The sequence below is a fragment of the Mchenga conophoros genome, linkage group LG22 (assembly GCF_057382185.1).
Source record: "Mchenga conophoros isolate Kocher_MC1m ecotype Shallow Benthic linkage group LG22, M_conophoros_male_GT1.1, whole genome shotgun sequence".
Classification (NCBI taxonomy): domain Eukaryota; kingdom Metazoa; phylum Chordata; class Actinopteri; order Cichliformes; family Cichlidae; genus Mchenga; species Mchenga conophoros.
In genome coordinates this window covers 9,119,496-9,147,073 of record NC_140546.1, presented here as the reverse complement: position 1 = coordinate 9,147,073, position 27,578 = coordinate 9,119,496, and the positions used below count along the sequence as shown (strand labels likewise).

The 27,578-nt window shown below is 40.0% G+C and overlaps 2 protein-coding genes across 3 annotated transcripts in view; both read left to right on the top strand.

Annotated features, from left to right (window-relative positions):
- The first annotated feature begins 119 nt into the window (after positions 1-119).
- ak2 (adenylate kinase 2) lies at positions 120-18,483 on the top strand. 2 transcript variants are annotated; one of them, XM_085261834.1, is made up of 7 exons: positions 122-320; positions 2,503-2,628; positions 4,876-4,986; positions 5,855-5,949; positions 9,128-9,200; positions 13,044-13,263; positions 18,222-18,483. In XM_085261834.1, the coding sequence occupies exons 1-7, from the start codon at positions 222-224 to the stop codon at positions 18,227-18,229; spliced, it is 732 nt and encodes a 243-aa protein (XP_085117960.1). In that variant the 5' UTR covers positions 122-221; the 3' UTR covers positions 18,230-18,483. The 2 variants fall into 2 exon arrangements, with proteins under 2 accessions (XP_085117959.1, XP_085117960.1); XM_085261833.1 differs by lacking the exon at positions 18,222-18,483 and having other exon boundaries at positions 120-320; positions 13,044-16,923.
- Positions 18,484-25,983: 7,500 nt separating this feature from the next.
- Positions 25,984-27,578, top strand: part of rnf19b (ring finger protein 19B) — a 41,947-nt gene continuing 40,352 nt past the window's right edge. Inside the window, exon 1 of the mRNA XM_085262017.1 lies at positions 25,984-26,241. The gene's annotated coding sequence lies outside the window, so the exon portion shown is untranslated. The remainder of the gene's footprint in view (positions 26,242-27,578) is intronic.

The window sequence follows — 27,578 nt, the reverse complement described above, 5'->3', positions numbered from 1 at the left end:
TAGCGATAGACAGAGCCCTGAGCAAGTCATTCAGCTGTTCTGGTGATAGAGCAGTCTGACAGCCAATCAAGCGCACTAGTCTAAGGGGCGGGGTTTATGCATTGTAGCGGAAGAGAATGCGGCGGTCCTTCCTTTTCTAGCCAACTTGGCTGAAGTCTACCCAGGACTTCACCGACGGACTTTATTAAAGTTTCTGCCGCGGTGCCCCCCCAGGTCCTGACATGGCCCCCAGCACGCAGCTGAAGGAGGCGATAGCCGATGTGCAGGACGGCATTCGTGCCATCCTTCTTGGACCTCCTGGAGCTGGGAAGGGGACTCAGGTGAGAGCAGAAATATCCAGACGAGCTAATGAGCTAGCATTAGCTGTTAGCGGCTAGCCTGAAATATAAGTAGTGTATTCTAGGCGCATGGTCGGTGCTAATGCTAGCCTGCCAGGCTTTAGAGCCAGCTGTCAGTCTCTTTATCTCTAGGTATATGTTCTAATCCTCTATGTAATAATAAAATTTACTCTCACAACGACCCCGTTAATGTCTGAGTTTCTAAGAAATTTCAATGCATTATCTGCTTTTAGCTTCACAGTGAAGTGCATACCGAAACCTCTACCAGCCAAATTTGTGACAGCTATTTTAATGTGTTTGTCTTTTTTTTTTCTGTTGGTGCTATTTCGAAATAAGTTTAATACTGGACTCCTTCCAAAAGCAGTTTATACATTTGTTATTATAAATTGAGTATATTGTGCTGTTTACAGGCTACAGAAGCATAAAATTGTTTTAAGTTCACAACTGAAAAACTTTTTATATGATATATGAAGCAGCAGGAAAAGTACAAACCCATATTTATAAAAACCTGCTGATTCAGTTTAATACCTTGTTATTAAAATTAGTTTGCCTATTGTTTCTCCTTAAAAACCCGGAGCATCTGTGGTTTATTTTAAATAACGTGTTGTTGTTGACTGGTGAATTGTTCACAATAATGTTGAAAACAGTTCTTGATATTTACATGTAAATATTTTCTTTTGACTGTATTTATTGTTGTAAAATTGTGGTGAAAATAAATCATTTAGTTTCATATTCCTTAACTAAATGATCAATAAAAATATTTACCAGGTAAGACAGTTGCCTTTTTTATTTTTAACTTTATCATTCAGAATAGTACTTCATTTCTAATTTTTTCAGATTTTACTAATTCATCTTTACATATAAATACATCAATTGTAAATTAGAAACAATAGCCAACATTTAGTACTTGAGAAACCTCCCGGGAGCCTGCAACCAGAGCTGCAGCAGTCATACAGAAATACTAGTGTGGAGAAAACTCAGATGGAAGTCTGAGAAGACCAGTTGCATATCAGTGGGTTTTTCTTAGAATTATATTGTGCAAAACTGGAATTTCTTCAGCATTTCATTGGCATGTAAGGCTCCAGTGTCGCAGTTACATAACTCGGTAGGATTTCTGTTGCAGCTGTGTAGAGCGCTGAAACCCAGATGTCTGTCTCAGTGTGACCTTCGTCGTTGTGTCCTGCGGTTCACTGTGCAGTCCTCTCTGCTCAGGCACATGGACGTGTCTGATAGCACAGACACGTGCTGTCAGAATAGATCCATGTGTTTGCTCTCTGATTTGTTTAGTGTTGTCATTTGTTTTGAGTGCTTTGTTTACCCAAAAGCACTCTGTTGCAAACCCCGTTTTAGTATCACCGATATTGGAGCGATCAAATGTTTTAAATAAAGCTTCAGCGTCAATTTTATTTCTATAACACGTTTCGTTACATGTACACTCAGTGTGCTTACCAAAAGAGATTAAAGGTTCGCAATGCATTAAGAGAATTTAAAAAAACAACAACACAGAGTTAAAACACAGCGTTATGTGAAAATAAAAAGGAAAATGATTAATTATGTTGTGCACAAGCAGGAATGATAGTTGTTGGTTCTGGCTCATTTAAAAATGTAATTTTTTTTTTTCTTCAGGATATGTCAAGATTCCCTCAATTATCAATTTTTACTAAATGAATAATCAATAGTATGAATCGGTCAGTGGTGAAAATAATTGTTAGCTGGAGATGTTGAAGTATTGGACATTGCTGGCATCTATGCAGCATATGCTCTACTGCAGTTGAGGCCTTGTCTAAATGAATTAAGCTCACCTTTGTTGGTTAAGGATCTTCACTCTGTTATGATTTTAATGAGCTTATATAAATTATAACCTTTGACTTCATTAGTTGCAACATATAAAAAGAATGTCTTCTAATCTTTAATCCTCAGATGAGTTGAAAAAGTGAAAGCTACGCTGTCTAGAAGGTCGAGAGCTCCACAGATCAGTCTGTGGTGCTGAAAACTTTCTTTTCAGAGCCTTATGCTCAGAAACCTACATCATGGTTTTATTTGTCAGTGGTGCAGGAAGTATTTGTTCATCAGTGTTTAGGTCAACAGCCAAATATTTCCTTCAGTTGGTGTTTGGTAGTGATGAATAGTAGTTCCATATTAAAAAACACTCTCTCCCCTGCAGGCCCCTCGGCTAGCAGAGAAATACTGCGTTTGCCACCTGGCTACTGGAGACATGCTGAGGGCCATGGTGGCTTCAGGCTCCGAGCTTGGCAAGAGGCTTAAGGAGACGATGGATTCTGGCAAACTGGTAACTGCTCTTCTATTCATGATCTCTCTATAAACTTTTCTTCCTGTCCCTTTGTCTCCTCTGAGGTTTTTATTGACTTTTCAGCTCGTCATCCCGAGTCTTTGATGACATCTCATGTTTTCCTTATATTACAATTACTTGCTTCCTTCCTTTTCTGCAGTGATGGTTCCAATAGAGTTGATTAAAACCACATAATTGTATCAACAATAATGCTAAAACAAAACTAATGGTGCGTTCACACCTAACGTGATAGACACGACCAGAACGTCAGGTATACATGTAAAGTCAATGGAGGAGCATGATTGTGACTGTGGGTCCTGCCGAAATTCAGAAGCAGATTTGCGTCGCGAAAAAGCAACTGACGCGTTTGAAGCGCGAATAAAAATATGCATGGCAGTTTGTGTGGTGCATTTTGTGCATTCGCGCGTATCGCGCTCGAGTTGGGAAGATCTGAACTCCAGTGTCAAGTCGCGCTGCGACAACCAATCAGGAACCTGGTGATGTGATTCTCTGACCTAGTTCAAAGGGGCAGGTCCAGCCAAAGCCCTTCATTCAATATGGAGGAAAGGCTCATCAACGCCGTAGCCAACCACCCGGAGCTGTATGACACCAGCTGCTTTCTCTACCGAGAATTGTAATATTATTTTGAAATTTTTGTAATGACTAATGTCTCGGTTCTACTACACAGCAAACTTGACAGACAACTTGACACATGTGGAATTTATTTCATATTATACTAAAGAAAAAATAGACTACGATATAGGAACATAGTGAAGACCAATTATTTAAGAGAATAAAAAGGGGTTAGTTTATTTTGGAGGCAAGCTCCATTTATTAAGAACATTTTTAAAAGGCAGGATCGCTCTTTAGAGGTTTATGGGTGGCTCTTAAAAGAGTCGTTGTGGGGAAGTCGCTGGGACTTCAAATGAGAATATATCAGGTAGCGGGTATCAATAAAGGACTACCGTATAAAACACTCTGAAGCGCTCTGAAGGTGGGATTGAGCGCCTGTAGTTGGTGTCTAGACGGGCGACGCTTGGACCAATGCGGGACAGCAGATCCTCAAATTGGGCGAGGGAAAGACGGTGGTACCGCCGAAAGCGGCCGTCATCCAGGCGCAGCTCCGGGAGCAAATGGTGAAACTCACCAAACTGCTCACTCTTCTGGAGGACCTGATGGTCCCAGGTACGGCGAGGACGTCCTTTAAGCTGCTGCTCTGCTCTCCACAGTAAATAGAGAAGGGAGACTCTCTTCAAACGCTAGATTGACAGCTGCCATCTTCCAAACATACCGTCTGGCACTACTTCCTCCCACATTTCCGCTTCACGTGTGTAAAAAATTGCATATTTTGAAGTGTGACCAATTCGCATTGGTCACGCGTCGAGGTGCGAATGTGCACGCAACCAGCTAGGGGTGTCTGGCGCTTTTTGGTCGCGTGTATCACATTCGGTGTGAACACGCACCGTAAGAGAGGCATGAAGTGAAAAAGCATTTTTTAAATCCCCAGAACTCTGCACGATGTGGACGGGCGGATGTCTGTTCCAGTTCAGTTTTTTATGCTCTTGCATGATCACTATCAAGACTACACTCCAATCCATGATCTGTATGTAGCATTCAAATCGAGTTGTATTAAATCAAGTTCAATGAACTTTATAATGACTACTTTAAAATTTGAGACTGGATCAGATTCACCTATAAAATCATGTTATACTTTTATGGTGGACATGCTCTGCTGACCTGACTTGTGTATATAACTGTTTACATATGAGAGGCACAAATTAATACAGAACAATGAACCCCAAGATTTTTATTTTTTTTTGTTTTGAAGGGGGAAATGGTGTTGGGATGAGAATCTTGTTGATTTTTAAAGCCATTTTATTCTGTATCATAATAAATTGTTTGTGATTCTGTGGCCTCTTAAGTCTCTTTAATGTCAAAACTCACTTCTGTAACATTTCTAGGCGTCTGTGTGTTTTCCTCTATATTTGTGTCCAGCGCTGTACACATGTTTGTGCAGCTGCTGCAGAGCTCTTTGTTTCCATTTCATCTCCCAGCATGTAACCGAGGTTCCTGGTGTGATTTTCTGCCATCTGTTTGACTCTCACAGTTTGGTGCTGTTTGCTCATATTTGTGCACTTTAATATCCATTTCCTGTTGCTGTATAAAAAGATTTTGTATTGACATGAAATAAATGTATAAGGCCAAAATATTGTTGCTTGATAAAGAGGAGTTTTTGTGTCCCTGCAGGTCAGCGATGAGATGGTTGTGGAGCTCATAGAGAAGAACCTTGAGTCGCCGGCCTGCAGGAATGGATTCCTGTTGGATGGATTCCCCCGAACGGTCAAACAAGCAGAGATGGTGAGGACTTAATTTATTAGTGTTTTGGTGCGTTTTTAATGTTGATTTAATAATTCTTGAGCATCGTGCAGTTTGCTTTACTTTAAATACAGATTGGCTAATGAAGAGATTAAACAAACTAGTTTTAATGTTGATTCATGAGAACTGAGCATGCTGGTAGGTTTCTTTTTCAGCTTTTGGTGCTCACAACTTTTATACTTTTTTTTTTATTACAAGTGTGATCACCAGTTTAGCTCGCCGAGGTGAGCTGTGTTTTAGTGAGATGAACAGCCGTTCTGAGAGCGGGAGGCCCTAGTTCGAATCCTACTCATGGCAACATTTTATTTTCAGTAGACCGTTCAACTTCTTCAACTCTTTTCATCAAAAATTTCAGCTTCTTCACTTCTTTTAGCACAAATTTCAGCTTATTCGCCTCTTTTCAGCAGACACTTCTGCTTCTTCTGCTGTTTTTAGCAGATTCCACTATACAGCATTCATACTGCATTTTCACAGGAAATGCAACTTTTTCTAGTGTCTACATTTCATTTTCTTTTTTCAGTTTCAACTTTCCTAACAAACTGATAACACACACAAACTCTAAAACTATTTTCTCAAATATATTAAACCTAGAACTCAGAATAACCAGGCTAAAATTAATGGATGCAAATAGTTTTAGGTGGCATAATTAATCTGTTTAAAAGGGTTTTGTGAACATTGTCCTTATCTACTTTAAGTTTCTTCAAACTTCACAGAGAAAAACAAAGCTTTTATTAAAGTTTAATTACATAAACCTGAAAACAGTAGTGTTATACAGTCGGTTGTCAAAAAAGTCAGTTTGTACTTTACAGCAGATTTGTTATGTTTGACTTCCTGTGTTTGTCTCTTCAAGCTGGACGACTTGTTGGACAAGAGAGATGAGAAGCTGGACTCTGTGATCGAGTTCTCCGTCGATGATTCTCTGCTGGTTCGCAGGATCTGTGGCAGGTGGGAGTCAGTATGGTAAATGGTAAATGGCCTGTATTTGTATAGCGCTTTACTAGTCCCTAAGGACCCCAAAGCGCTTTACATATCCAGTCATCCACCCATTCACACACACATTCACACACTGGTGATGGCAAGCTACATTGTAGCCACAGCCACCCTGGGGCGCACTGACAGAGGCTGTAAAATAAATCACTGTATTCACATTACACTCACACCTAAGATGTAATATAAACAGCTTTTCAGAGATTCTTTTAGGAATCTTCTACATGTAGTAAGATGACTAGAAAAGTCTCACCATTGGCTCGTCAGTGCCCGGGGCGCACTGACAGAAATATGACAGAAAATGATTTATTCAAGACCAGAGAAAGAGTGTGGTTTATTTCTCAGGTGGGTAGCAAGTGGACAATAAGGGCAAGTTGGTGATTTTCCTTCGAGTGAGCAGCTCCTCATTCTGTCAGCGTGTTAAACCTACTCAGGTAGAGTAGATTGATTCATGCGGACGGGAGGTTCTGGGACAGTGAGATGATGTTAAGGAGAAATGGAGCATGAACGCACATGATTAGCAAAAAGTAGCCTGTAGGCGATTGAGCATCTGCAGCAAGAAGGTTTGCAGATTCAATTCTTGGAGAAGTCGACGTGTCCGTCCCTGATGGGACATGTTGAATACCACAGCTGCTCAGTGCCTGGCTGATACTCTAAAGAGCTTAGAAAGAAAGCCTGATAATGACTTATGCCTTTTTTTTTTTACACTTTGACCCATGTGATGAGCCACATGATCAATAGTGGGTCAACAACTAGATTTTAAATGCTTTGTACTCTCCACCATTTGGTTTTAGAACTGAAGAACGTTCTCGAATGAGACGTAAAACGTCCGAGAAGTCCAGTCACCTTCTTTCCTTCTTTAGGTTCTATGATCTGGTTCCAGATTTTAACTCTAAAGAGACACGTGTGCAGAGAAAAAACATGATACTCTAATATCTGAATAACTTTGATCTAATTCATGGCTCTCAAGCAGCCACAATTAAGATTTTCAATGTAAACACAGCTACTATTTACCAGGTGATGAGCCCACAGAGTAGTCTCTTGATTTTGTTGATTCCCTAACCACTAATAAGCCTGTGTCTAAACAGAAAATAGGATTGGCAATAGGGCTGTTCGATATAACATATATATCGGATGACGATTTAAAAACGTCTATCGTTTCATTTTACGCTATCGTTTGTTTTGTGGTGTCGCAAAATAAACTGTTTACGGCAATATTTTCTCATCGTTTTGATGGTCACTGTAGTGGCTATATTAATTTCTTAAAGTTCTCTCCTTCTCTTATGTAGCGCTTATATAACCACACTACAGACGGACAAGCGCTTGTTTTTATGCCTTGTCGTTAGCAACAACAACGGTAAAACCACCGCGTGTCCGCTTGTGTATTTTCCACATAAACCTTTCACAATAAAGCTCAAGATCCTGTTGAGACTTTTCAAAATAAACAGAATCACGTGAAAGATGCAGAGTATTTACGGATGAGAAGCAAAAAAGAGCCGCCAGGTGCTAAAAAATAAACCTTAGACTCAAACGTTAGAACAGGCTTTTCCCCGCAGCACGCTGTGTAATAAATACAAAGAAAACGTCGGCCGTTACAACTTATGTCTAAAAATGTATAGTTTCATACATCAGTTAAAACACTCGACTCCAGGTACACGACACGCAGCTGGAAACACTTCACACAAGTCGAGCTGCCCGAGATTCACAGAATTTACAGAAAATGTTACATTTTTGTGATTTATATCGTTATCGGACGATAGATGTCTTATATCGGGATATGAGATTTTGGTCATATCGCACAGCCCTAGTTGGCAACTAGGTGATGAACACACAGCATTTTGCAGCTGAAGAGGCAGATATTGTAATCATAGGAAGAAGCTAACAAAAGAATGGATTTTAATGCTTGCATTCACAGAGTGGCCACGTCATTCAAAATGTCAGTCTGCATCTGCTGAATGTGTAATAGGGCATCCATAGTCAGTATATCAGCTCCAATAAGTGTCCGCACATGGTTTAGGAACTGAATATCAGTAGAACAAATTATATTCAAAGTGGTAACATTTCATTTTAAAGTTTTATCATTTTTTGTGAAGCACTTTGTGATGTTCATATTAATGTGCTGTGAATTTTACCTTTTGTATTTCTGTAACTATAAATGAAAGTTTACTAAAGTAACATCTTTAATGTGGATTATGTAGTAATTTGGTAATCAGCCATGCACTCATGGGTTTGTCAGTTAGCTATATTCAGAATGCTAGTCTGCTGAAAGCTGCAATGTCTGATTGATGAACTTTGGTGGCGTGTCACCTATGTATGTCGCCAACACCACAGGGTTGTGCGGTTACACGTAACTCCTGTGGTGTTGCTGTATAACTTTGAACCTCGGTGACCTTCACATCTAAGTAAACTGGAAATGCATGCGAGTAATGGAGTTTATTCTGGTACATTTCAAAACAATGCATCAGTTATTCTGAATTCTGATTCATCATTATTCATTCCTCGTTCTATCCCTATTACATTGCTATACATACTGTTACAAGATTTGCATTCAGCTTTTGTTGAGAAAGTCAGCACTGGTGAACTGAAACAGAAATGTGTTACTTTCTGGTCTGACCTAATGTTTGCATAAGCTGTACATGTTGAAATGAGAGAGAACTGGAAAATAAGTTATAATTGTTACTTCTTGTTTTCTTTGGTGTGTTTCTCTCCTTTTACTTTTGTTCTTATGCAGTACATTAATACGTCTAATGATCTACAAAACAAGTCTCAGAATACTCAGTATGAGACTCTGAGCCCTGAATTGAAGCTGACCCACACGCAGACGTCTCTTCAGACATTCATCGGTGTCCCCTTTCTTCACTATACCCACTCCACATTATTCACACGTCACGCTGAGTAGAAAGCATATCTAGTTTACAGAGAGTCATCTTTCTGTCTGTGGGGGTCCTTTTTGAAGAGACTGCTGCCTTTTCAAGCCCAAGTAGGACAAGGGCATCATGTGGGATGGAAAAAAAGGACAGTTAAGTAGTTAATGAGTCACCGTGGTTGTCAAACCTCCTTCGCTCTTGCTCTGATTTCTTTAACGTCCTTGTCCTGTGCTCTGCTTCCGCTTACCATCTTCCCTCTGTTTCCCCAGACTAATTCATCAGCCGAGCGGCCGCTCCTACCACGAGGAGTTCAACCCCCCCAAAGAGTCCATGAAGGATGACGTAAGTACTTTCCACCCACTTAGAAACCATTTCTGGCTAAACTGCCACCCACCGAAAATGACTGCCAGCCTGGAAACCAGCAGAAAGATTTAGATCAGTGTTTCCATGCATTTTAGATTATTCAGTACATTTTCTCAATTAAATAGAGCCACTAATCTGCTCTTAAAGAACAAAATATATCACAAACGAGTGGAGCAAACAAATCAACTGGAACAAATGTTGATGTTATGCAAGGATGGCAAGAATAAACACAAAATGCTGTTTTTAAATGATGATTTCATTTATTACCTGAAAAAAGCTATCCAAACCTACCTGACCCTGTGTGGAAAAGTAAATGACGCCCCCCAAAATCATGAATTAACTGTGATAAACCAGATTTTTCTTCAACCTCTCTGATAAAGCAAAGTAGGCTAAAAGATTGCATCATGATCACAAGCAACACGTCTTGCCTAAAGATGTGTCTAAAGAAACAACCGAGAAACAAAGTCTGTGTCTGGAAAGTGTTACAAAACTATTTCTAAGGCTTTGGGAATCCAGCAAACCACAGTGAGAGCCATTATCCGAAAGTGGAGCAAATTTGGAACAGTGGTGCACCAACATAGCGATTTAACAATAAGAAAGAGAATGGGCAAAAGTGGCATCCACGGGAGATGAACAAAAAAGGCTCGTCTGATATTTAGCAAATGTATCTTGATGATCCCCAAGACTTTAGAGAAAATATCCTGTGGCCTGATGAGACAAAAGTCTAACTTTGTAAAGGTTTGAATCCTGTTACATGTGAAGTAAAATGGACATGGCATTTTATTATTTTTTTTTTTAACCATTCCAGCAGACAAACATGATGTAGTGTGATGGTCTGCTTTCATGCTTCAGGCTCTGGATGACTTGTAACTGATAGAAACATGAATTCTGCTCCTGACCAGAAAATCCTGGAATGTCAAGCCATCATTTTGTGCCCTGGGTTACTTGAGTTAAGCAGGAGGACTATGATCTGAAACACACCAACAAGTCCTCCTCTTATTGGCTCAAAAATTTAAAAAAATGTTTTGCAGTGGCCTGATCAAAGTCCGGACATAAACCTGATTGAGATGTTTTGGCAGGACCATAAACAGGCCGTTCATTCTTGTACTCTCCAATGTGGCAACAATAAGAGTGCGTCAATATCCTCCACAGCGATGTGAAAGACTGATTGCGAGTTATACAAACACTTAAATCCAGTTCTTCCTGCTGCTGATGGCACAACCAGTCATTAGGTTTAGGGGGCAAATACTTTTCACTGGCTGTTACTCAGTATTGGGTTGAATACTTCACTCCTTCATTTTATTTTCTGCATGTGGGAACTTGTCTGCTGGCAGCAACTGAATAAAATTTGTGTGGCGACGGCGAGAAGTTTCTTGTCTGCGCTATTGCAACAGGAGATTATGACACATGTACTAAATAAAAGACCAAAGGTCATGTATTAGGCCATCTACTAACTTGATTTTTAAAAATGCTAACAAGTTGTTTCAGCCTGGCAGATGGCAAAAGTTCATTTTATGATGATTAAAAACACATTTCACGCACAAATGCGCCTATCAAAAAAGACCTGAAGTTCATTTGCTGTTTTAATATGAGTTTGGAAAAAGGTCAGTGTGAAGCTTTCTAGAAACATGACGGTAGAAATTGTGATTATAACTAATAATAATGGTTTAAACAAAGAGTTTCATTTCTTTAATTATAGTAATAGTGTGAGATGGTGGTGTGCTTCAAAGTAGAGTTCAACCAGTGTGTGAGTAGACGAAGACATGGCGTTGACCATGTCTGGGTTTATCATACAGAGACCGCTCGGGTAGCTTAACACCTCCCCAAGTCTCTTTGCTGACTTATATTTAGCTCATCTATGTTAAGGACTGATGAGCTTATAAAATGAGCTATCTGTCATCCACCCACGCGTCACAAGAACCAGTACTCCTGCAGTGTTTGTCAGAATTTAATCAAACTTGATGAACAGTTAGCAGGTCTTCACCGATACCCAAAAGCTGAGTCGCTGCCTGCCAGCCAGTGTGTCCTTTCTCACGTTTTCCTTAAACACTTTTCCACTCTTTACGTCTCCATTGTGGTAGTCCATGATATCAGTTGGCTGCTTTACAAAGAGTTTCTGATTCAACAGTCCACCGTTCTCAGATTCCACCTGCACTTTAGCTGTGACTGTAATTGTTTGTCTGCTCTTCAGCAGACTGGAGGGCTTCTTTAATCAGAATGTGCTGCAGGTGGAAAACAAGTTCAGGTGGCTGTAGGGCAGAACAAGGACTACCAAATTACAAACACTACCTGTGTTTATGTGCATGGAGGGTTTAAGGTTTGTGGTTCGATACCTGGCTGCTTCAGTCTGCATGCCAAAAGTGTCCTTGGGCAAGTTGTTCTCCAATGCATTCATTGGAGTATAAGTGTGTGTGAATGTTAGATAAGAACCACTAATGTGTATAAAACTGTGTTTGCATACATGAGGCGTTTCCTCTTTGAAATGTAGTATTCGATGTTCATTTTCACACATCCTGTTACTAATAAAGTGACATGAGTCACATTAGAAGTGTCTGCTATTCAAATAAACTCAAGTTGAAGTTTGTTTTTTGTTTTTTGTTTTTGGCAGTCTAACCGTGCTCCGTCTGCACACATGCATTAAAAAGGGGAAACAATACAACTGGAAGTTATAATCTCATGTTTCTTTCTGCTGTTGAAGATGCGGAGAAACAACTGTAGAGAGCTTTGAAGTTTTCCTGAGATTGTCTCCTGTTTTTTCCATGAGTAGATTTCTGTGGATTAAGGAATGTGCAGCAGAGAGACTTAATTTTAATTATTCAGTATCTCCTTTGAGTTTTATACTTGACGTTCCAACGACTGTACAGTTTTATGCGTTAGTGAAAATTGCAACAATTCAGTCTGTGTGTGCAGATGTTTAAGGTGCTGTTGAACCTAATGTAGCAGAGACTAGCACCAAGCTGGTTCATGTGTGTGTGTCGTTTGAGCACACATTTTGCACCTTGCACTGTTGTGATGTGGTAATCATGAAACATTACATGTAATGAATGTCAGGTGTGACTGGACCCACAAGTACTGTGTAACACGAGTGTTTCAAAAGTGGGACATGACTGCTGCTGCACCTTGGAGTTGTTTCGGCTTGTCGTTCAACTCCCAGCTTTTGTAATCAGGTGCTGACAGCAGGCACGAGTCTGAGTCTGCAAGCAGGTCTGTCTCTGCAAGTGTTTGTTGTCGTACATCAGTGCCAGAGCACAGGGACTCACAGCCAGCACAGGGGGAGATTAATGCGATAGCTTAAAGGAGAGATTCTGCAGAAAAACATCAGATGAAATATTGTACCAAGCACAAATTGAGAAAACTTTCGCTTTGAAAACTGTCGAACGCTATCTGCTCAGTTTCCGATGCAACAGTTCATTTGTACAATTTACAGTTAAATACAGGACATTTTATATTAAATCAGATATTACTTTTTTTAATTACATTCCAATTACATTTTATTTGTATAGCACCAAATCACAACAACATGTGCATCAACTCACTTTATGTTGGAAGGTAAAGACTGTACAATAAAATAGACTGAAACAATAATATAACTCATAAAGTAAAATTGTATGCACTTTGGATTAGTCATGTGATATTTACATTTTTTTTTTTTAATCAGTTCTTGCACAACCGATCGTGTTGTCGGGCATTTCTACTTTTAACGTGCTTTACATTTTGTATGCAATTTTTTATTTTTAAATTAAGCAAAAATTTTTGCGAACTCAGAAGAACACAGTTTCTGATTCGTCTTATGTGTTTTCTTTTTTTTTACTCTGCACTCAGGTGACGGGTGAGCCCCTGATCCGCCGCAGCGATGACAACGAGAACACCCTGCGCTCGCGCCTGGAAGCCTACCACCGGCAGACGTCCCCTCTGGTGCAGTACTACAGTGCCAGGGGTCTGCACACGGCCGTCGACGCTGCCCAGAACCCAAACGTAGTCTTCGCCTCCATCGTAGCCGCGTTCTCCGCCGCCACGGAAATGCCCGCTCGTGCCACAGCCTGTAAAGACCAAGTGTTCTTCATTTAAAGTTTTCCTTCTTTGCCGCATTGCCCTTCACCTGACTGTTTTCATGTTTTGGTTTTGTTTTCTTTCCCCCCGCGTGGTGGAGATTATACAAGAGTGGATCGAGTGTCAGAGTGGCAACAAAATGTAACTTTGAAGTGTAAACGGGGAAGATGGAGACTCGGTGTGCCGTCACGGCTCAAGAAATTCAGCAGCAATGCATCATCAATGTTACAGGAACAGAGCGGATGTAGAATCGTTTTCGTTACTCTTCATCACAGAAGAAGCCAAAATAGAGCTCATCGATTAGCACCACACTGCTGCTTTTCACCGTAGAGATGTGAGAAGGTTTTGACATTTAAGCAGTGCAGAACGCCGTGCATGTTTGTATAGATGCTCCTCACCAGAGCGCATTTTGAAAATATTGACATTTGTTGCATATTGTTTGCCTTTGCTGGACAGGTTTGCTCTTGTTTAATCAATGGCTTTGCCTTTTTTTCTTCACCTTTTCTCCTAATGTTAGATTAGATCTTCTGTTTTTCCAAACCAGCTGTACTTGCTGCTCCTTCTTGTCCCTGAATGCATCTGAAGTGCAAGAAAAAGCAAAACCGGAAGTGGAGTGTGTCATAGTATGAATTATATTCTGATGTTAGAGGTCTGCAGACTGAACCTCTGCAGCAGGGTGCAGGGGGAAAGTTGAGGCACAGTAATGTTTGTGGCAACAGCCTCAGGTGTGTTCTGAAAACAGGAGGGTGAGTTCTTGGCCACAGATTGGCCCCGTGGCCAATGACGCACTCAAGTAGACAATTAAGGTACTTTAAAACCCCGTAGTGCCCAACTGCTGCAATTTGCATCAACAGCGATACTCACAACTCGCTCAGATCTAAACACGGGTATGATTGAAAGTCTACTTTTATATTTAGTATTGCTTTAACTTCTCAAGGCCATCTGTGTCTCTGAGACTCGCTGGTAATCAGATTTCCACTTAACTCTAATGGCAAAAAAATAAACGCTGCTTATAAGTTGAGCTTTACCTGACATAAGTTGCGTCATTGTTTAGCATCAATTTAATGCCGACATTTGCCAAAAATACAAAAATGAGTTTTGCAGTACAATTTATGCACCTATGTGTGAGTTTAAAGCTGTTTTCCCTCGTGTACTTCAGTCAGGTCAGCGTATTTTTCCACAGAGGGCCTTTTTCCCTCGCTAACTGTGAAAACACCAGCATGTTAGCTGAACCAGTCACAAATCTGCTCAGTCTGACACACACGGACTTAAAATGTTTTTAAACAGAGTCAGCAGATCAAGACTGGAACATCAGTTTGCTCTCATATTAGTGGTATTGCTTTCAGTGCTTAAAGGAAAAAAATGGCTTGTATCTTCACACTTTGACCGCCTCAGTTACTGATAAAGATCCTTAATGCACTTCTGTTTTCTATGCAGAAGACATTGTGCTTTACCTAAGGCTACGTCCACACCATCGTTTTCTCTCAGTTTTGGCCTCCCATCCGCACATTACTGCCCGCGGTGGGTGTGGTGCAGCACGCAGGCAGAGAGAAAAGCTCAAAAGTATGATTGCACGTCACTAGAGGTGATATTGGAAAGTACTTGTCACCACAAGTCTTTTGCCTTTAAAGGCAAAAACATGAGCAGCCTATCAAAATGTTTAGTAGAAGTCCATCACACACGGAGAAATGCACAGTTTTCGTTTTGTATTTCATTTGGAATTGCTCCAGGTGTGTTATACCAGCAGCCTGAGGCACACATACCACTAACTAAATGATCAGTTATCTAATATATAAATGTGATTACTGATTAAAAGCCTTAAAGGTCTTAAAGGTGTGTACATTATTAAACTCTTGAGATGCTGAAACCATCATCTGATCTGCAGCTCAGAAATTACCATTATCAGTTTTGGATCATTTGGTGGTTGGAAGTAATGATAAAAATACTGGATTGATGAGCAGTAGTCCTAAGATTTGTAGTTAGGCCTATCCCTCTTAAAGATAGAGGCCTGGAGGAATGCAACTATCAGGCAGGGTCTAGAGCACATGTGTCGAACTCCAGGCCTCGAGGGCCGGTGTCCTGCAGGTTTTAGATGTGTCGTTGATCCAACCCAGCTGATTTAAATGGCTAAATGACCTCCTCAACATGTCTTGAAGTTCTGCAGAGGCCTGGTAATGAGCTAATCATTTTATTCAGGTGTGTTGATCCAGGGTGAGATCTAAAACCTGCAGGACACCGGCCATTGAGGCCTGGAGTCCGACACCCCTGGTCTAGAGAAATTGGTTGCAGGAGCTGGGAAACAGCTTGACAGTGGATCCAGAAATAGTGATCTATTGATATGTGGGAAAGTGTAGAACAAGACTCATTTGTGTTTCCTAATATAGTTTGCTACAGAAGTGATGAATCAGGAGTGGAAAGTGGACACTTCCTTCCCCCAAGTTGTTTCCCAGAACACACTTCATCTTTAATACGTCGTAATACCTTTAATTTTTTAATCACTATGTACTTAACTGTGAAACAGGATGCTCACTTTTTGGCATGATGTCAGCTCAGCCTGTTAATACCAGTAATATTTTTGCAGCGTTTACAAAGTTTTGGTTCCAACATGTTGTTTCCTTGACGCTGATCCTGGAATTTTAATAGTTCGAACCGCTTCCAAGAATCTGTCAGATAATTTCACGTCTGAATCCGTGATGACTGATTCGCAACCAGATAACTGACATTTCAGTTTAGTCAGCATGTTTACTGCCGATGGGTAATTAGAAAAAAGCACTCTTGGGGTTTTTCTCTGGTGTTTAGTTCCTAAAATAACTGTGACCAAACTTTAAGAGTTCTGGGAAGACATGAAGACTTTTAGCGGCTATGATTAGATTTTATGATAAAACACAATCACCTTGCCACTCTTGAGGTGTAATTTTTCAGCCAAAGCAGGGATCTGTTCATGCAAAACCTACTACCTGTACAGCTACAGATAACTAAGACTTGGAATTAAATGTTTAGCAGATAAAGAGCAAGATGGTTCCTCTAGAGTTGGTCGAGACCAAAATATAGTTTAAAAAATGACTGAATGTTCTTTGGCTGCAAGATGTGTAAAGAAGCAAGTGTTTTCTTACTGTCACTGTATCGACTTAAAAGGGGACGTGCTGTGCTAATTTCCAGTTTCATATTTACCTTAAACTGGGCTCAGTTCATCCACTGAATGAACTGAGCCGGTTTATCTCCTGCTTTTTTTATCAGCTCATAATCAAGGCTTGAGCATCAGTTTTGTGGGGCTTCTGCGTGCCTGAGAAGACTATATGAAACACATTTCCTCTCAATGGCTTCAAACAGATCCAGGAGTACAAAGAAACATCTCTGAATTGGAGTTGTGTGAAGTCTGGGGACTTTTAAAGATATGAATATGTGCTGTATGTGGAGAAACATGCGTGCAGTAGTTGAAATTCGGGCCATATTTAATGAGCTTGCTGTGTGTATTTGCAACAGTGTGTGCTGTATATATGTGACAGAAAATGAGGAAAAGACACTACTGTATGTCAGTGTGTATAGTGATTCAGCTTGGGTCTGCTGCCCCTAAGTGGCACAAAATCACTTATTGCAGGGTTGATATACAATGCAGTTCCACATTAAAGAGTCGTGAGCTAAACACACACAATGAAGCCATCTCAAGCTCCTTTTTTCCCCTCTAAAGATGCCTGTTTATTTTTATTTTTTTTACTTCAGAGGTCTGAAAATGGAGATCAAAAGTTACATTTTTAACTGTGAACTTTATTTTTTTTAAACTTGTGTTTCTGCTGTGCTTCAGGCTCTCAGCACTGACATCACTTTGTGTGACGTCACAAAGATCAAACATAAGCTGAAGGACGATTGCAAAAACCTTAACAGTAGATACTACAAGGAAATGTTTTAAGTTCAGTCTTTTTTGTTTCTGCAGCTCCCAAAAGGTGTATTTTATATTTAACCTTTTGTTTTTGTTTTGATGGTGGCTGTTTCAGATCAAACAGTTGTGATCTAAAAGGAAAACCAGTAAAAGAAACGAACGCCTTCACACTAAATAGAGACTTCCAAAGAATACTGTTTAATCTCGTTTCATCTCATCTTGTTTCTGTAGTTTCCACTTATTTTTATGTTCGCTGAAGCAGTTTTAGCTGTAAAACTTTTTTTTTTTCTAAAAATGTTCTTCTACAAACAACAAAGCCTTTAGGTTTTCCTGTTGTATCCTCTTTGTGCGTTCAGAATCAGAATCAGAATACTTTATTGATCCCTGGGGGAAATTATTTTTTGTTACAGTGCTCCATTTTAAACCAACATTAAGACAAGACAGACAATACACTAACTAAGAATAGTACAATATATACACATACATACATACATACATACATAAGTCACTCATAAATAAATAGTTGGAAAAGAAACGTGTAGTTGTAGCAGCAAACAGTGTGTTAAGTGGATGCGTTCATCCTTCACTCCTCTGTTCCTCCTTGACCTTTGGAGCCGCCTCCTTCCTCTGTAGTCACCTGGTGTTCAGTAGGAGCTTCTTGCATGCAGACCTCTTTCCCTTGAATGCTGATGCATTTTTAGTCTCTCCCGGCTGTTGTGATGAAAAACGACAACAGATGTTCGGCGCTCCCGGGAGGCAGATTTCAGACTGTTACTCAACACAATGAGACTATTTCATGCTAAATTTACCTTAATATTCCATGCCGTGCTTTGTGATGCCTCCAATGCGTTTTGTCACTCTTTGAAAGCTGTAAATGTACACGTGCTATAGTTTAATCTGATTCGAAGTCTGGATGTTTTTGTCCACCTTAAATGCATTTTTTTATGGGCTTGTGAGATAGGCAGGTACATTTTGTTTGACCGAGGAAGCTTTGTTTTTGAAGTCATGCCTGGTTACGTTTTCTCTAGAAATTCACTCAAAACTTTTCTTTCCTTCTCCCCCTTGTCTTCCAGCTGGTTGAGTTCAGAGCTGCGTCATGCCCACCGAGGCGAAGGACTGGAGCTGGCAAACAGCTCAGGTGGGCAGAAAAACGGAGGGGAGGGGCAGGCAATAAGAGGGGACTCCTTAGACTGAATAAGTTAAGGTTGTTTTGGGGTTTTTGTTGCACATTTCTATTTCAAGTAGATCATGACAGGAATAAACGAAGCCATCTTGTTGTCACAATCCTCATGTTTTCCCTTCTAATAAATTTCCTGCTTTTCTACAATCATCAAATGTTGTGCATTTTGTTTTTCACTCCAGTCTCAAATTCACTTGGCCTTTAATCCGAGAAATAAAATCATAAAATATCGTGTATGAGTACCGTGACATTTCATGCACATTTTCTATCGAGTGTCCGCACATTTGTTGCTTGTCGTTTGACATATCATAACCTGAAGTGACACATAAAAAGGTTAGGGTTAAAGTCAGGCTATCAGTAATGGTGTGCAGTGAGGAATGAAGTGACTTCCTATTTAACAGTTCCACATATCACACACTGATGTCTGAAGGATCGAGGATCTATATGAATGATGAGAAATACACTAAATTGGACTTGCTCATAAGATGTTTTCAATTTATCTCAGAAGTTCAGAAATTGAAAACAACATATAGAAAATAGCCTAAAGGTAGTTCAGTAAAATAAATACAGGATGACAAAATTGCTCAATACAGTAAAAGGACCTCAGTTAAACAGAGGAAAAGCTTGTTTGTTTTTAAAGCGGCGCAATGACCACAAGTCAAAGTAAAATAAATTTAAATACTGCATAAAATGGCTTATTTTTATTAAAAGAAATACAAATCTGGTAAGAATCGGTGAGTTTGTGCGTAAAAGTGATTGACAGAAACACTTATAATAATCCAAATATGATGAAATCAAGGCATAAATAATCACCCCCCACAGTTCAGAGCACAGCACAGTGGAACTCAGCTTGGTGAGAGGAGCCAGAGTTTCCATGACCATAGGCGCAAATCTGTCAGGGACACATCAAAGACGTCTCCTCATTAGGTTGGATGAAACTTACCATCCAACCTTTAATAGAGCTAAAGTATGTGTGCAACATCTGCTGCTTGAAAACATCTTGGAGCTTAAGAGTGATATATATCTGAATGTCATCTGCATAGCAGTGTTGGAAATTTTGATAAATGCTCAAAATGTGCTGAAGAGGAAACTATAAAGGTCCCAAAACAGGACAAAGGTGCAAGTACAAGGTCAAAAGAGCACGAGGATGTTTTTATTGAATGAGTGATTTTTACCAACTTTCTAAAACAACAGACAAAGCAAACAGACACCAAAGATGGTGAAGGAGAATTTATATTTTTCACATTACTGTTTCTGTTTGTTATTGAAAAAATTACGAACGTAAGCATGCGGGTTAGGAATAATAATATCACTAACCGTGTTGAATAACCTTTCAGGTTTGCCTCTTACCTTTGAAATCTGGTTTGAAACATCGGCCTCACATCTCTCACTAAAAAAAGACTAACAGATCTTTTAGAGCAACACGTTAGCAAGAAAGTGAACTTGTGAACGAGTCGATCTCCACGAGCAAGAATGCTTTCATCATAAAACTGTCAATTATCCAAGAGAAAGATTATAAAACAGGAACTAGCATTATCTAAAATGGAAAGATAATGATTATTAACCTCTTAAGCACCCATGCACCCAAAGATGGGTGCAAAAGGGAGGAGATCATGAAACCACTGGGGCCTTAACAGGTTAAAAGATTTGTTTAGGGATTGTAATCACTGTAAGGTGTTTGCTTGCAGCCAGAAGGGTTTGTCTGAATCCCTGAACTCTACTCGAGGTGCTGAGCGAGCACTGCCTTAACATGTTGATCCGCTGAGTCATTGCATATTATTTCACTGTGGTTTTCTTAAGAATGAAAACATTCAGTGGCCTTTCGTGCCCTGTAGATGGGGACTTTTTCATTCTGGAAAAGATTGCTTAAGATGGAGATTGATGCCTGGATCCTATCACTGCTGCACAATCTAAGCAGGAAACTGTTGAAGTTAAGTTTTCCATTTGTGTTTGTTGCGATAAAACATGTTTTTTCTAACACAGGAAGGAAATGACAGGTTTCCGAGTCTTCGTGTAAAATATAATGAAGCTGCTGTCACTACACTGTTTCCGCTTTGAGCTAGCATGGTGAAACTTTTCCCAGAGATGGTTAACACAGCCCTATTTCTAAGGCAAATGTTAACTGAGCTGCACTGCGTCTTACACCCAAAACATACCAGACTTGTTGGTCTATTTAAGTTGCACATGTGTGATGTTTAGTCATCATATTTGTAGGGAGTGATGAGCTCAGAGCCTTGACACCAAACTCTTAATAGTAATCCGCAGCCGTCATGAATCATCCCAAATGTGAGTTGTCTGACTGAGATGTCAAAAAAATACTAAACACTTAAGTTAGTAGCAATAAACATGATCAAAGCTAAAATGTAATTAATTTTAAACTTAAAAGTTGAAGCAAATTGTTTCTGTTTACCTTTTAACCCTCAACCGTGAAGCCTGTACACCTCACACATAAAAAAAGTTTTTTACATGACCTTTGAACAAAGATTGAACTGGAGACTTCATCAATGTGACAAAACTTCAGTTTGTCAGCAGCAGTTATCAACACAAATGCACAAGTTTTTAGGTGTTATCAGCTATGCAGTCCTGTGAAAAACTATTTTTCTTCTATAAGAATTAGGAAGATGAGTAGCAGCCAGGTGCATCTAATCAAATGCAGGAAAACAATCATCTGTGTGTTAACAAACCATCGCAATCTTAGACGTGGCAGCAAGTTCATCCCAAAATGCAATGCTCAGAAAAACTATGACAAACATAAGAGCTGCATCTCAGACTCCACAGACCTCAATCAGCATGTTAAATCTTAAAGCTCACGATAGCACAAATAGAAAAAGCCTAAACAAATATGATCTTAATATCTGACCGCATTGCACAGTAGGACATTTGACGAAACCCAAACATGGAATAAACACCTCATGTCAATGCAGTGCAAATGCAGTGGTGGAAAGGTGATTTAGCTGACTTTGCAGCTACAGGACCTGGTTACCTTGCAGTCATTGATTTGACCATGAACTTCTCCATATACCAAAGTATTCTAGAGTCAAAACTGACAACTAAAGCTTCTCTGAAACTGGGTCATGCAACAGGACAACGGTCCCAAGCACAGCAGCAAATCTACAAAAGAACGGCTCAAAAGGGAAATAGTCCAGACCTCAAACTGACTGAGATGCTGTGAGTTGACTCTACATGAAAAAATGTCTGTAAGCTTCATTGAACTGAAGCACTATTGTGAAGAAGAGTGGCCCAAAATTCATCCACAGTGACGCGAGACTGATACAGTCATACAGTAAACAATCACTTGTATATGCTAACGGTGCTTCTATTGAATGGTGAGGTGTACTTAGTTTATCACAGGACTGCATAGAGTTCTGTGACGTGACCTGAGACATTTATTTGAATGCAAAAGACTTTGGTGATAATGAAGCTGTTAGAGCTAACAAACCAACAGACAAAGATCTCGTTGTCCAGAATTTCTGTTTTAGCCAGGTGTTAAACTGAGTACATGTTGTCTCTATGTTTTGAAATCTTTAAATTGACTCAATACATTAAATTCATCTAAATTTCATATCTAATTTTAGTTTCAAACCTTATCATCAATGGAAGCCACTTGGTTTTTCTCCTTTCTACTATGAAATAATGTGTGTGACCTGTAATGAATATCCCTGTTGGGAAAGAATAGACTAAATAAGAATATAAAGTATCATCAGACCACAGTCGGTGAGAATAGGGGATGTGTACTCTCATACCCTTTCACTGAACATAGGGGCCCCCCAGGGATGTGTGCTTAGCCCTCTTCTTTATTCCCTCTACACCGCGGACTGCACGGCCAGATACCCCACTAACTCCATTGTGAAGTTCGCTGACGACACAGTGGTGGTAGGACTCATCTCCGGGAATGACGAGAGGGCCTACCGAAGCGAGGTGGACGGATTAGCAAAGTGGTGTGTGGCAAACCACCTCTCCATGAATATCAGCAAAACAAAGGAGATGGTGATTGATTTTAGGAGACAGAGAGGCGAGAAAACTCACACCCCAATTCAGATCAATGGAAACCCTGTGGAGAAAGTCTCTAATTTTAAATACCTCGGTGTTTATATCAACGAGGACCTTAATTGGAACACACATACGGACTTCCTCATCAGCAAAGGCAGACAGCGCCTCTATCATCTGAGGCGTTTAAAGAGGTTTAAGATCTCCAAGAACATCCAGAGGAGATTCTACACCGGGGTCATTGAGAGCATCCTGTGTAATAACATCACGGTGTGGTACGGGAACTGCACAGTACAACAACAGAAAGCCCTGCAGAGGGTCGTGCGCACAGCTGAACGCACTATGGGAACATCTTTACCAACACTGCAGGACATCTACGCTGAAAGGTGCAGATCCCGGGCCATCAGGATCACTAACGACTCCAGCCATCCCGCTTACAAACTGTTCAGGCCACTGAGGTCAGGGAAACGCCTCTGTAGCCTGAAAACAAGAACTGAAAGGTTCAGGAGGAGTTTTTACCCACAAACAGTGAGACTCCTCAATCAAAACACAAATCGGACAACATGATGGACAATTCCATACACAGTATATAATTTTCTTTTGAGTTTTATCCTTATTTTTATTTGTATTTTATCATTTACATCTGTATTTATGTAAATACGTACACTATAGCTCTTAACTATTACAGCGTAATATTTTGCACGATATTATACATTTTTATACTTTTATATAGATATTTTTTTATTATAAGTTTAGTAAGATGCACAGTCGGGGGGGGGGAGTACTTTTTAGCCGGAAAAAACATTTCACTGTGTGTTGTACTAGTTATAACTACATGTGACAAATAAATAAAGAATTGAATTGAATTGATTCTAGTCTTAAATATTTAATGTAACCTGTTATTTTGTCTGAGATTATTTCACTGGTGCAGTGTGAACATGTCTGGATAAGTTGGAGGTTTAAAGACAGCACAATGATGGTATCAGTGTCTTGGAGCTTTTGTGTATATGTTACTGGTTTTCAGTAAAACTAGTGATAAGAAGCACAAAGCTGTTTTTTATTTTATCAGCCAGATAAAATAAAAAGAGCCTGGAAGTCGGCTTTATCAGTGATAAGCAGCAGATAAGGGCATGTGAACTTGTCTGAGCATAAAAATCACATGATCACTTTAACCCAAATGTCATGCCTGCAGCTTACCTGCAGCTTAGTCTGAAGCAGCAGCTGCATCCTGCAGAAGTCACCTAACCCTCTCTAGAGGTCACTGTTTCTGAGATTTGCTTGTAACTCAAATGTGAAAGTGCCTTTTTTCCTTTTGTATTGTTGTAAACTGAAAATATTCAGTTACTGATCCTTCGCATTTAGACTAAGCATCAAATATCTTTAACTTGTGAATTACAAAAAAAGAAGAAAAAGGTTTTCTTTTTGGTCTTTACTCAAATAAAGACTTTTTTGGAAACAGGAAAAGATGACACGCATCTGGCATGACTCATACTGAAAACCTTTCCTCCTTTAATTGTAGGAAAAGGAGAGTAACCAATAAGAACAAAGAGGTTCTTTTAGAAAAGCCGAGCACAGAGTAGTCACCCTGGATTATTGCAAAGCAGCACGTGGGCTCAAAGCAGTGACGGTTAACCCCTCAACATACACTTTCTTGCATTTTTATCCTGGTATTATATGTTCTTGCCATTGCTTTGGTTGCTCTTTGTTGGATCTAGGATTTTTTTTTAATAAAACACAAACTATTAACTTGTATGGGGTAACGTCTAAATTGTATTTTAAAGGTCAAATTATTTTTGGATCGAAAGGAATTTAAATCTTCTGAACTGTAAGCTTTAAATTAATTGTAACATTATTTTTTCCTCACAGATCCATATGTGTTTATATTATTTATGTTTACTCTGTAGTTTCTCTTGTAAGGTAACGTATGTAATGTGGGATTGCAACATTTCTGAATAGTTGTGCGTATATATCTATTGTGTCCTTCAAACAAAGCATGTCATAGTTATCTCCTGGTATCAGACTGCTTGTGTATGATATATGTTTGTATAAGATGTTATTTAAGACATGACATTCCAGTCATGTTTCCTACGTGAAGAAGTGTGGCTGGAATTCAAGGCTGTGTTTATTAATAGGTGAAACGATTACTCACTATTAGTATTTTGTTCTAAAATGAAAGTGGAATCATTTCAGGGTCTGGGGAAATATTTTCCTTCATCATCATTTCTTTCATCGTGTCTCTTTCTACCTCTCGCTCCGTCTGTTATGTTAGAAAGACTAACGTGTTTCTTTATCTGAGGTGACTCGATGAAAGCATCCTCCTATTCTTTTCACATTTTAAATGCTCCCTGTGTTCTCACTGTAATGAATCCTTCCCTGGTCTCTGATCAGGTCCCTGGTAATTTTAAGCCACTTTTTAAAAACTCCAAGTTCGACCCGTCTCTTCTTGGCAGTTATAGATCCATCTCAAAAGTATTCCTAAAAACCGTTAATAATTGATCCTTTTCAGGCAGGCGTTGCAGCGCCACTTTATCACTTGGAGTCTCCAGCAACATCTTGATTGTACTGTTTCTGTTATATCTGCTGGCTTTTGAGTGATAAGAAACATAGACATTTGAGAACATATAAAGACCTTTCTTATCACTACTATGCAGATGACATCTACGCTATATATATCTCCCTTAAGCCACAATGTGTTCCTAGACTTAAAGGTTGGCTGGCTGCCACTTTTCTCCAACTTAGCGAAGCTCATGGAAACTTCAGGTTTCCTTACCACTAAATTACTTTACTAAAAGTTCTATGTGTAGGTTTAGACTCAGTCTTCACTTTGAATGCTTGTGTTAAATATCTGGCTTGGTGTTGTTTTTATGACTAATAGAGATATCATCGTGTCGCGCCTATATTTCATCACATCTGGGTTATTGATTCATTTTTCATTTGTCTTAGCAAAGCTTCATTGAGACATATTTTCTGTGAGACTTCTCACTGAGTCTTCTAAGCACCTAAAGGTCACTGACGCTCCACATTAACTACAGAATCCACTTTAACATTTCGGATTTGGCTTTTAGAGCCCTGCATGAAACAGCACTACTGTACAACACATTTTCATCCCCAGCAGAGGTCATGTGACCAGGGCCTGCTGGCTGTACAGCACAAGACTGAGAACTAGGAGGCTGAGCTTTGATAGCAGCAGAAACTCTGAAATGTGTGGACTCCATGATCTGTTTTTAAAAAGCGCCTAAAATCTTTTTACACTTAGTTTTGGGTAAATGTTTGTTTTGTGTTGTGAAGCACTTTGTGGTATTTATCTTCAAAGGCGCTGTAAATATGTCTTATCTGAAACATTTTGGCACAATAAACTTTTGTTCTCGGAGGGATTTCTGCTTCTGATCACTGATGTGTTTAATAAAAATGAGTTCACCATCGTTTGGGATTTGGACCCAATGTATTACCGACAGATATCTTAATAGATAAACATGGTGCTGCTGTGTTAGAGGTGGTAATCTAAGAAGCAGCTAAAGCAAATCTGTCCTTTTTATTTATTTATTTTTGCACATTTACAGTAAACTAGCCCTTGCGCCACGGGGAGGGGTTTCCACATTGACGGTGACGTGACGTCACCGGCCAGGGCTTTCCTCCATGACGTCAGGGGGCGGTGGGGCGGTAACCAGAGAGCGCGAGGCGACGCGGAGCGAGCTGCGGAGATTAGAGTTTTTGCGCTGCGCTCCTGGGGCGCAGGAAAATCAGAGTCCGCCGTCACCTGCCAGGAGACCCCCCGCCGAGCCCGAGAAGAGAGACAGAGGCTGGCACGGTAACGGAGGACGGTTTACACCCAGACTGTAGATCAGCGAGCCAAGCACAGGAGCACCGAAGCGGCCGCCGCATCGCTCCCCAGCCTCTCCTGTGGAAGAAATCCGGTCCTGAGCAGGGTGAGTGTCCGGTGATGAACCCTCTGCTGCATGAGCTGCTTAACAGACATGTCACGGATTTAAATGTGTCTCTTTATATTTGAATGTATGAGATAAATAAAACAAAACTGGCCGTAGATCTGTTTGCCACTAAAATAACTGTTTTCTGAATGGTCATTCAAAAAGCCTGATAGTCACAGGTGAGCTCAAAGCAAACCATCCACGTTTTTGGAAAAATCTCAGTCATGTAGGCTGTTTAAATACAGCGAGGACGAGCCCAGCTGCTGCAGTGTAACCCTAAACTATAGAAGCAGAATGTCCAAGTCATCCTGAGAGTTAAAACGCTGCCCTGTCTTTGCCTTTAAAACACATTCCTGTCTGTTCTGCCACTCCCCGGTCACTCTGCTCTAAGGACACTGTGTATTTTCCATAAAAGATGGGAAAAAATACATTAAACATGACCGTGAAAACGAAGCTGGCAGCAGAAGCCTTACATGATAATAAAACGCAGTGTTAGAGGAGGTGTTACAGAAGCTTAGAGCTCCTCAAACACTCCTCACAGGAATATGAATATTTATGTTTTGGGGGCTTTTACTTCTGTTTCAGGCCAGATTTTCTGAACCGCCGGGGTGTGGTGACCATCACCAGCACCCCAGTGTAGGGTTTTCTGAAATGCTCAAACTAAAAGCAGCACAACCAAATACAAGCAAGCCAGCACGAACCGGTGCCCTTGCAGATGTTATGAATCAGATAAGGAGTTGAAATGAGTTGTAAATAATGACATGGTTCAGTTCTGATGTTGGGATGAGAGCTCAGGCTTAATGAGGCGTTCCCGTTTGTGTCACGTTTCCATATAGTTATTTGACATCCTTGTAAATAGTGTTTAAAGGCTTAAAGAAAAACTCTTTAACTGCCGTACTGGTCTTGGTGAATGACACATCAAATAGTAGATTTGCTTAGATTTACAGATTGTGATGGTGTTTCTTTTTTATTCCAAGTCACCCCTTAAATAACCAATACTAATATTTATCTTTTTATGACTGGAGTGCAGGTGAGTCAGCATGATGAGTTTGTTTTGATTCTTTGAATGTGGCATAGACGTGACACAGTCTGTAAATCTGTCTGGCTGGTTTTCGTAAAGTAGGCCTGTTATCAGTGTTGACCGGGCCTTTTACTAAACAGGAACTATTTCCTGCACATTGTTTTTATTCTCAGCGTGTATGATTCACATGTCAAAATGATTTTCACGTAATACGCAGCCTTTGTGCTTCACCTCAATCCATCATCTGCCTTTAAGACAACTTTCTTGTGATTGGCTAGCCCTCGTAAACAGAAGGTTTTACCAGCAGGTGGGTGAA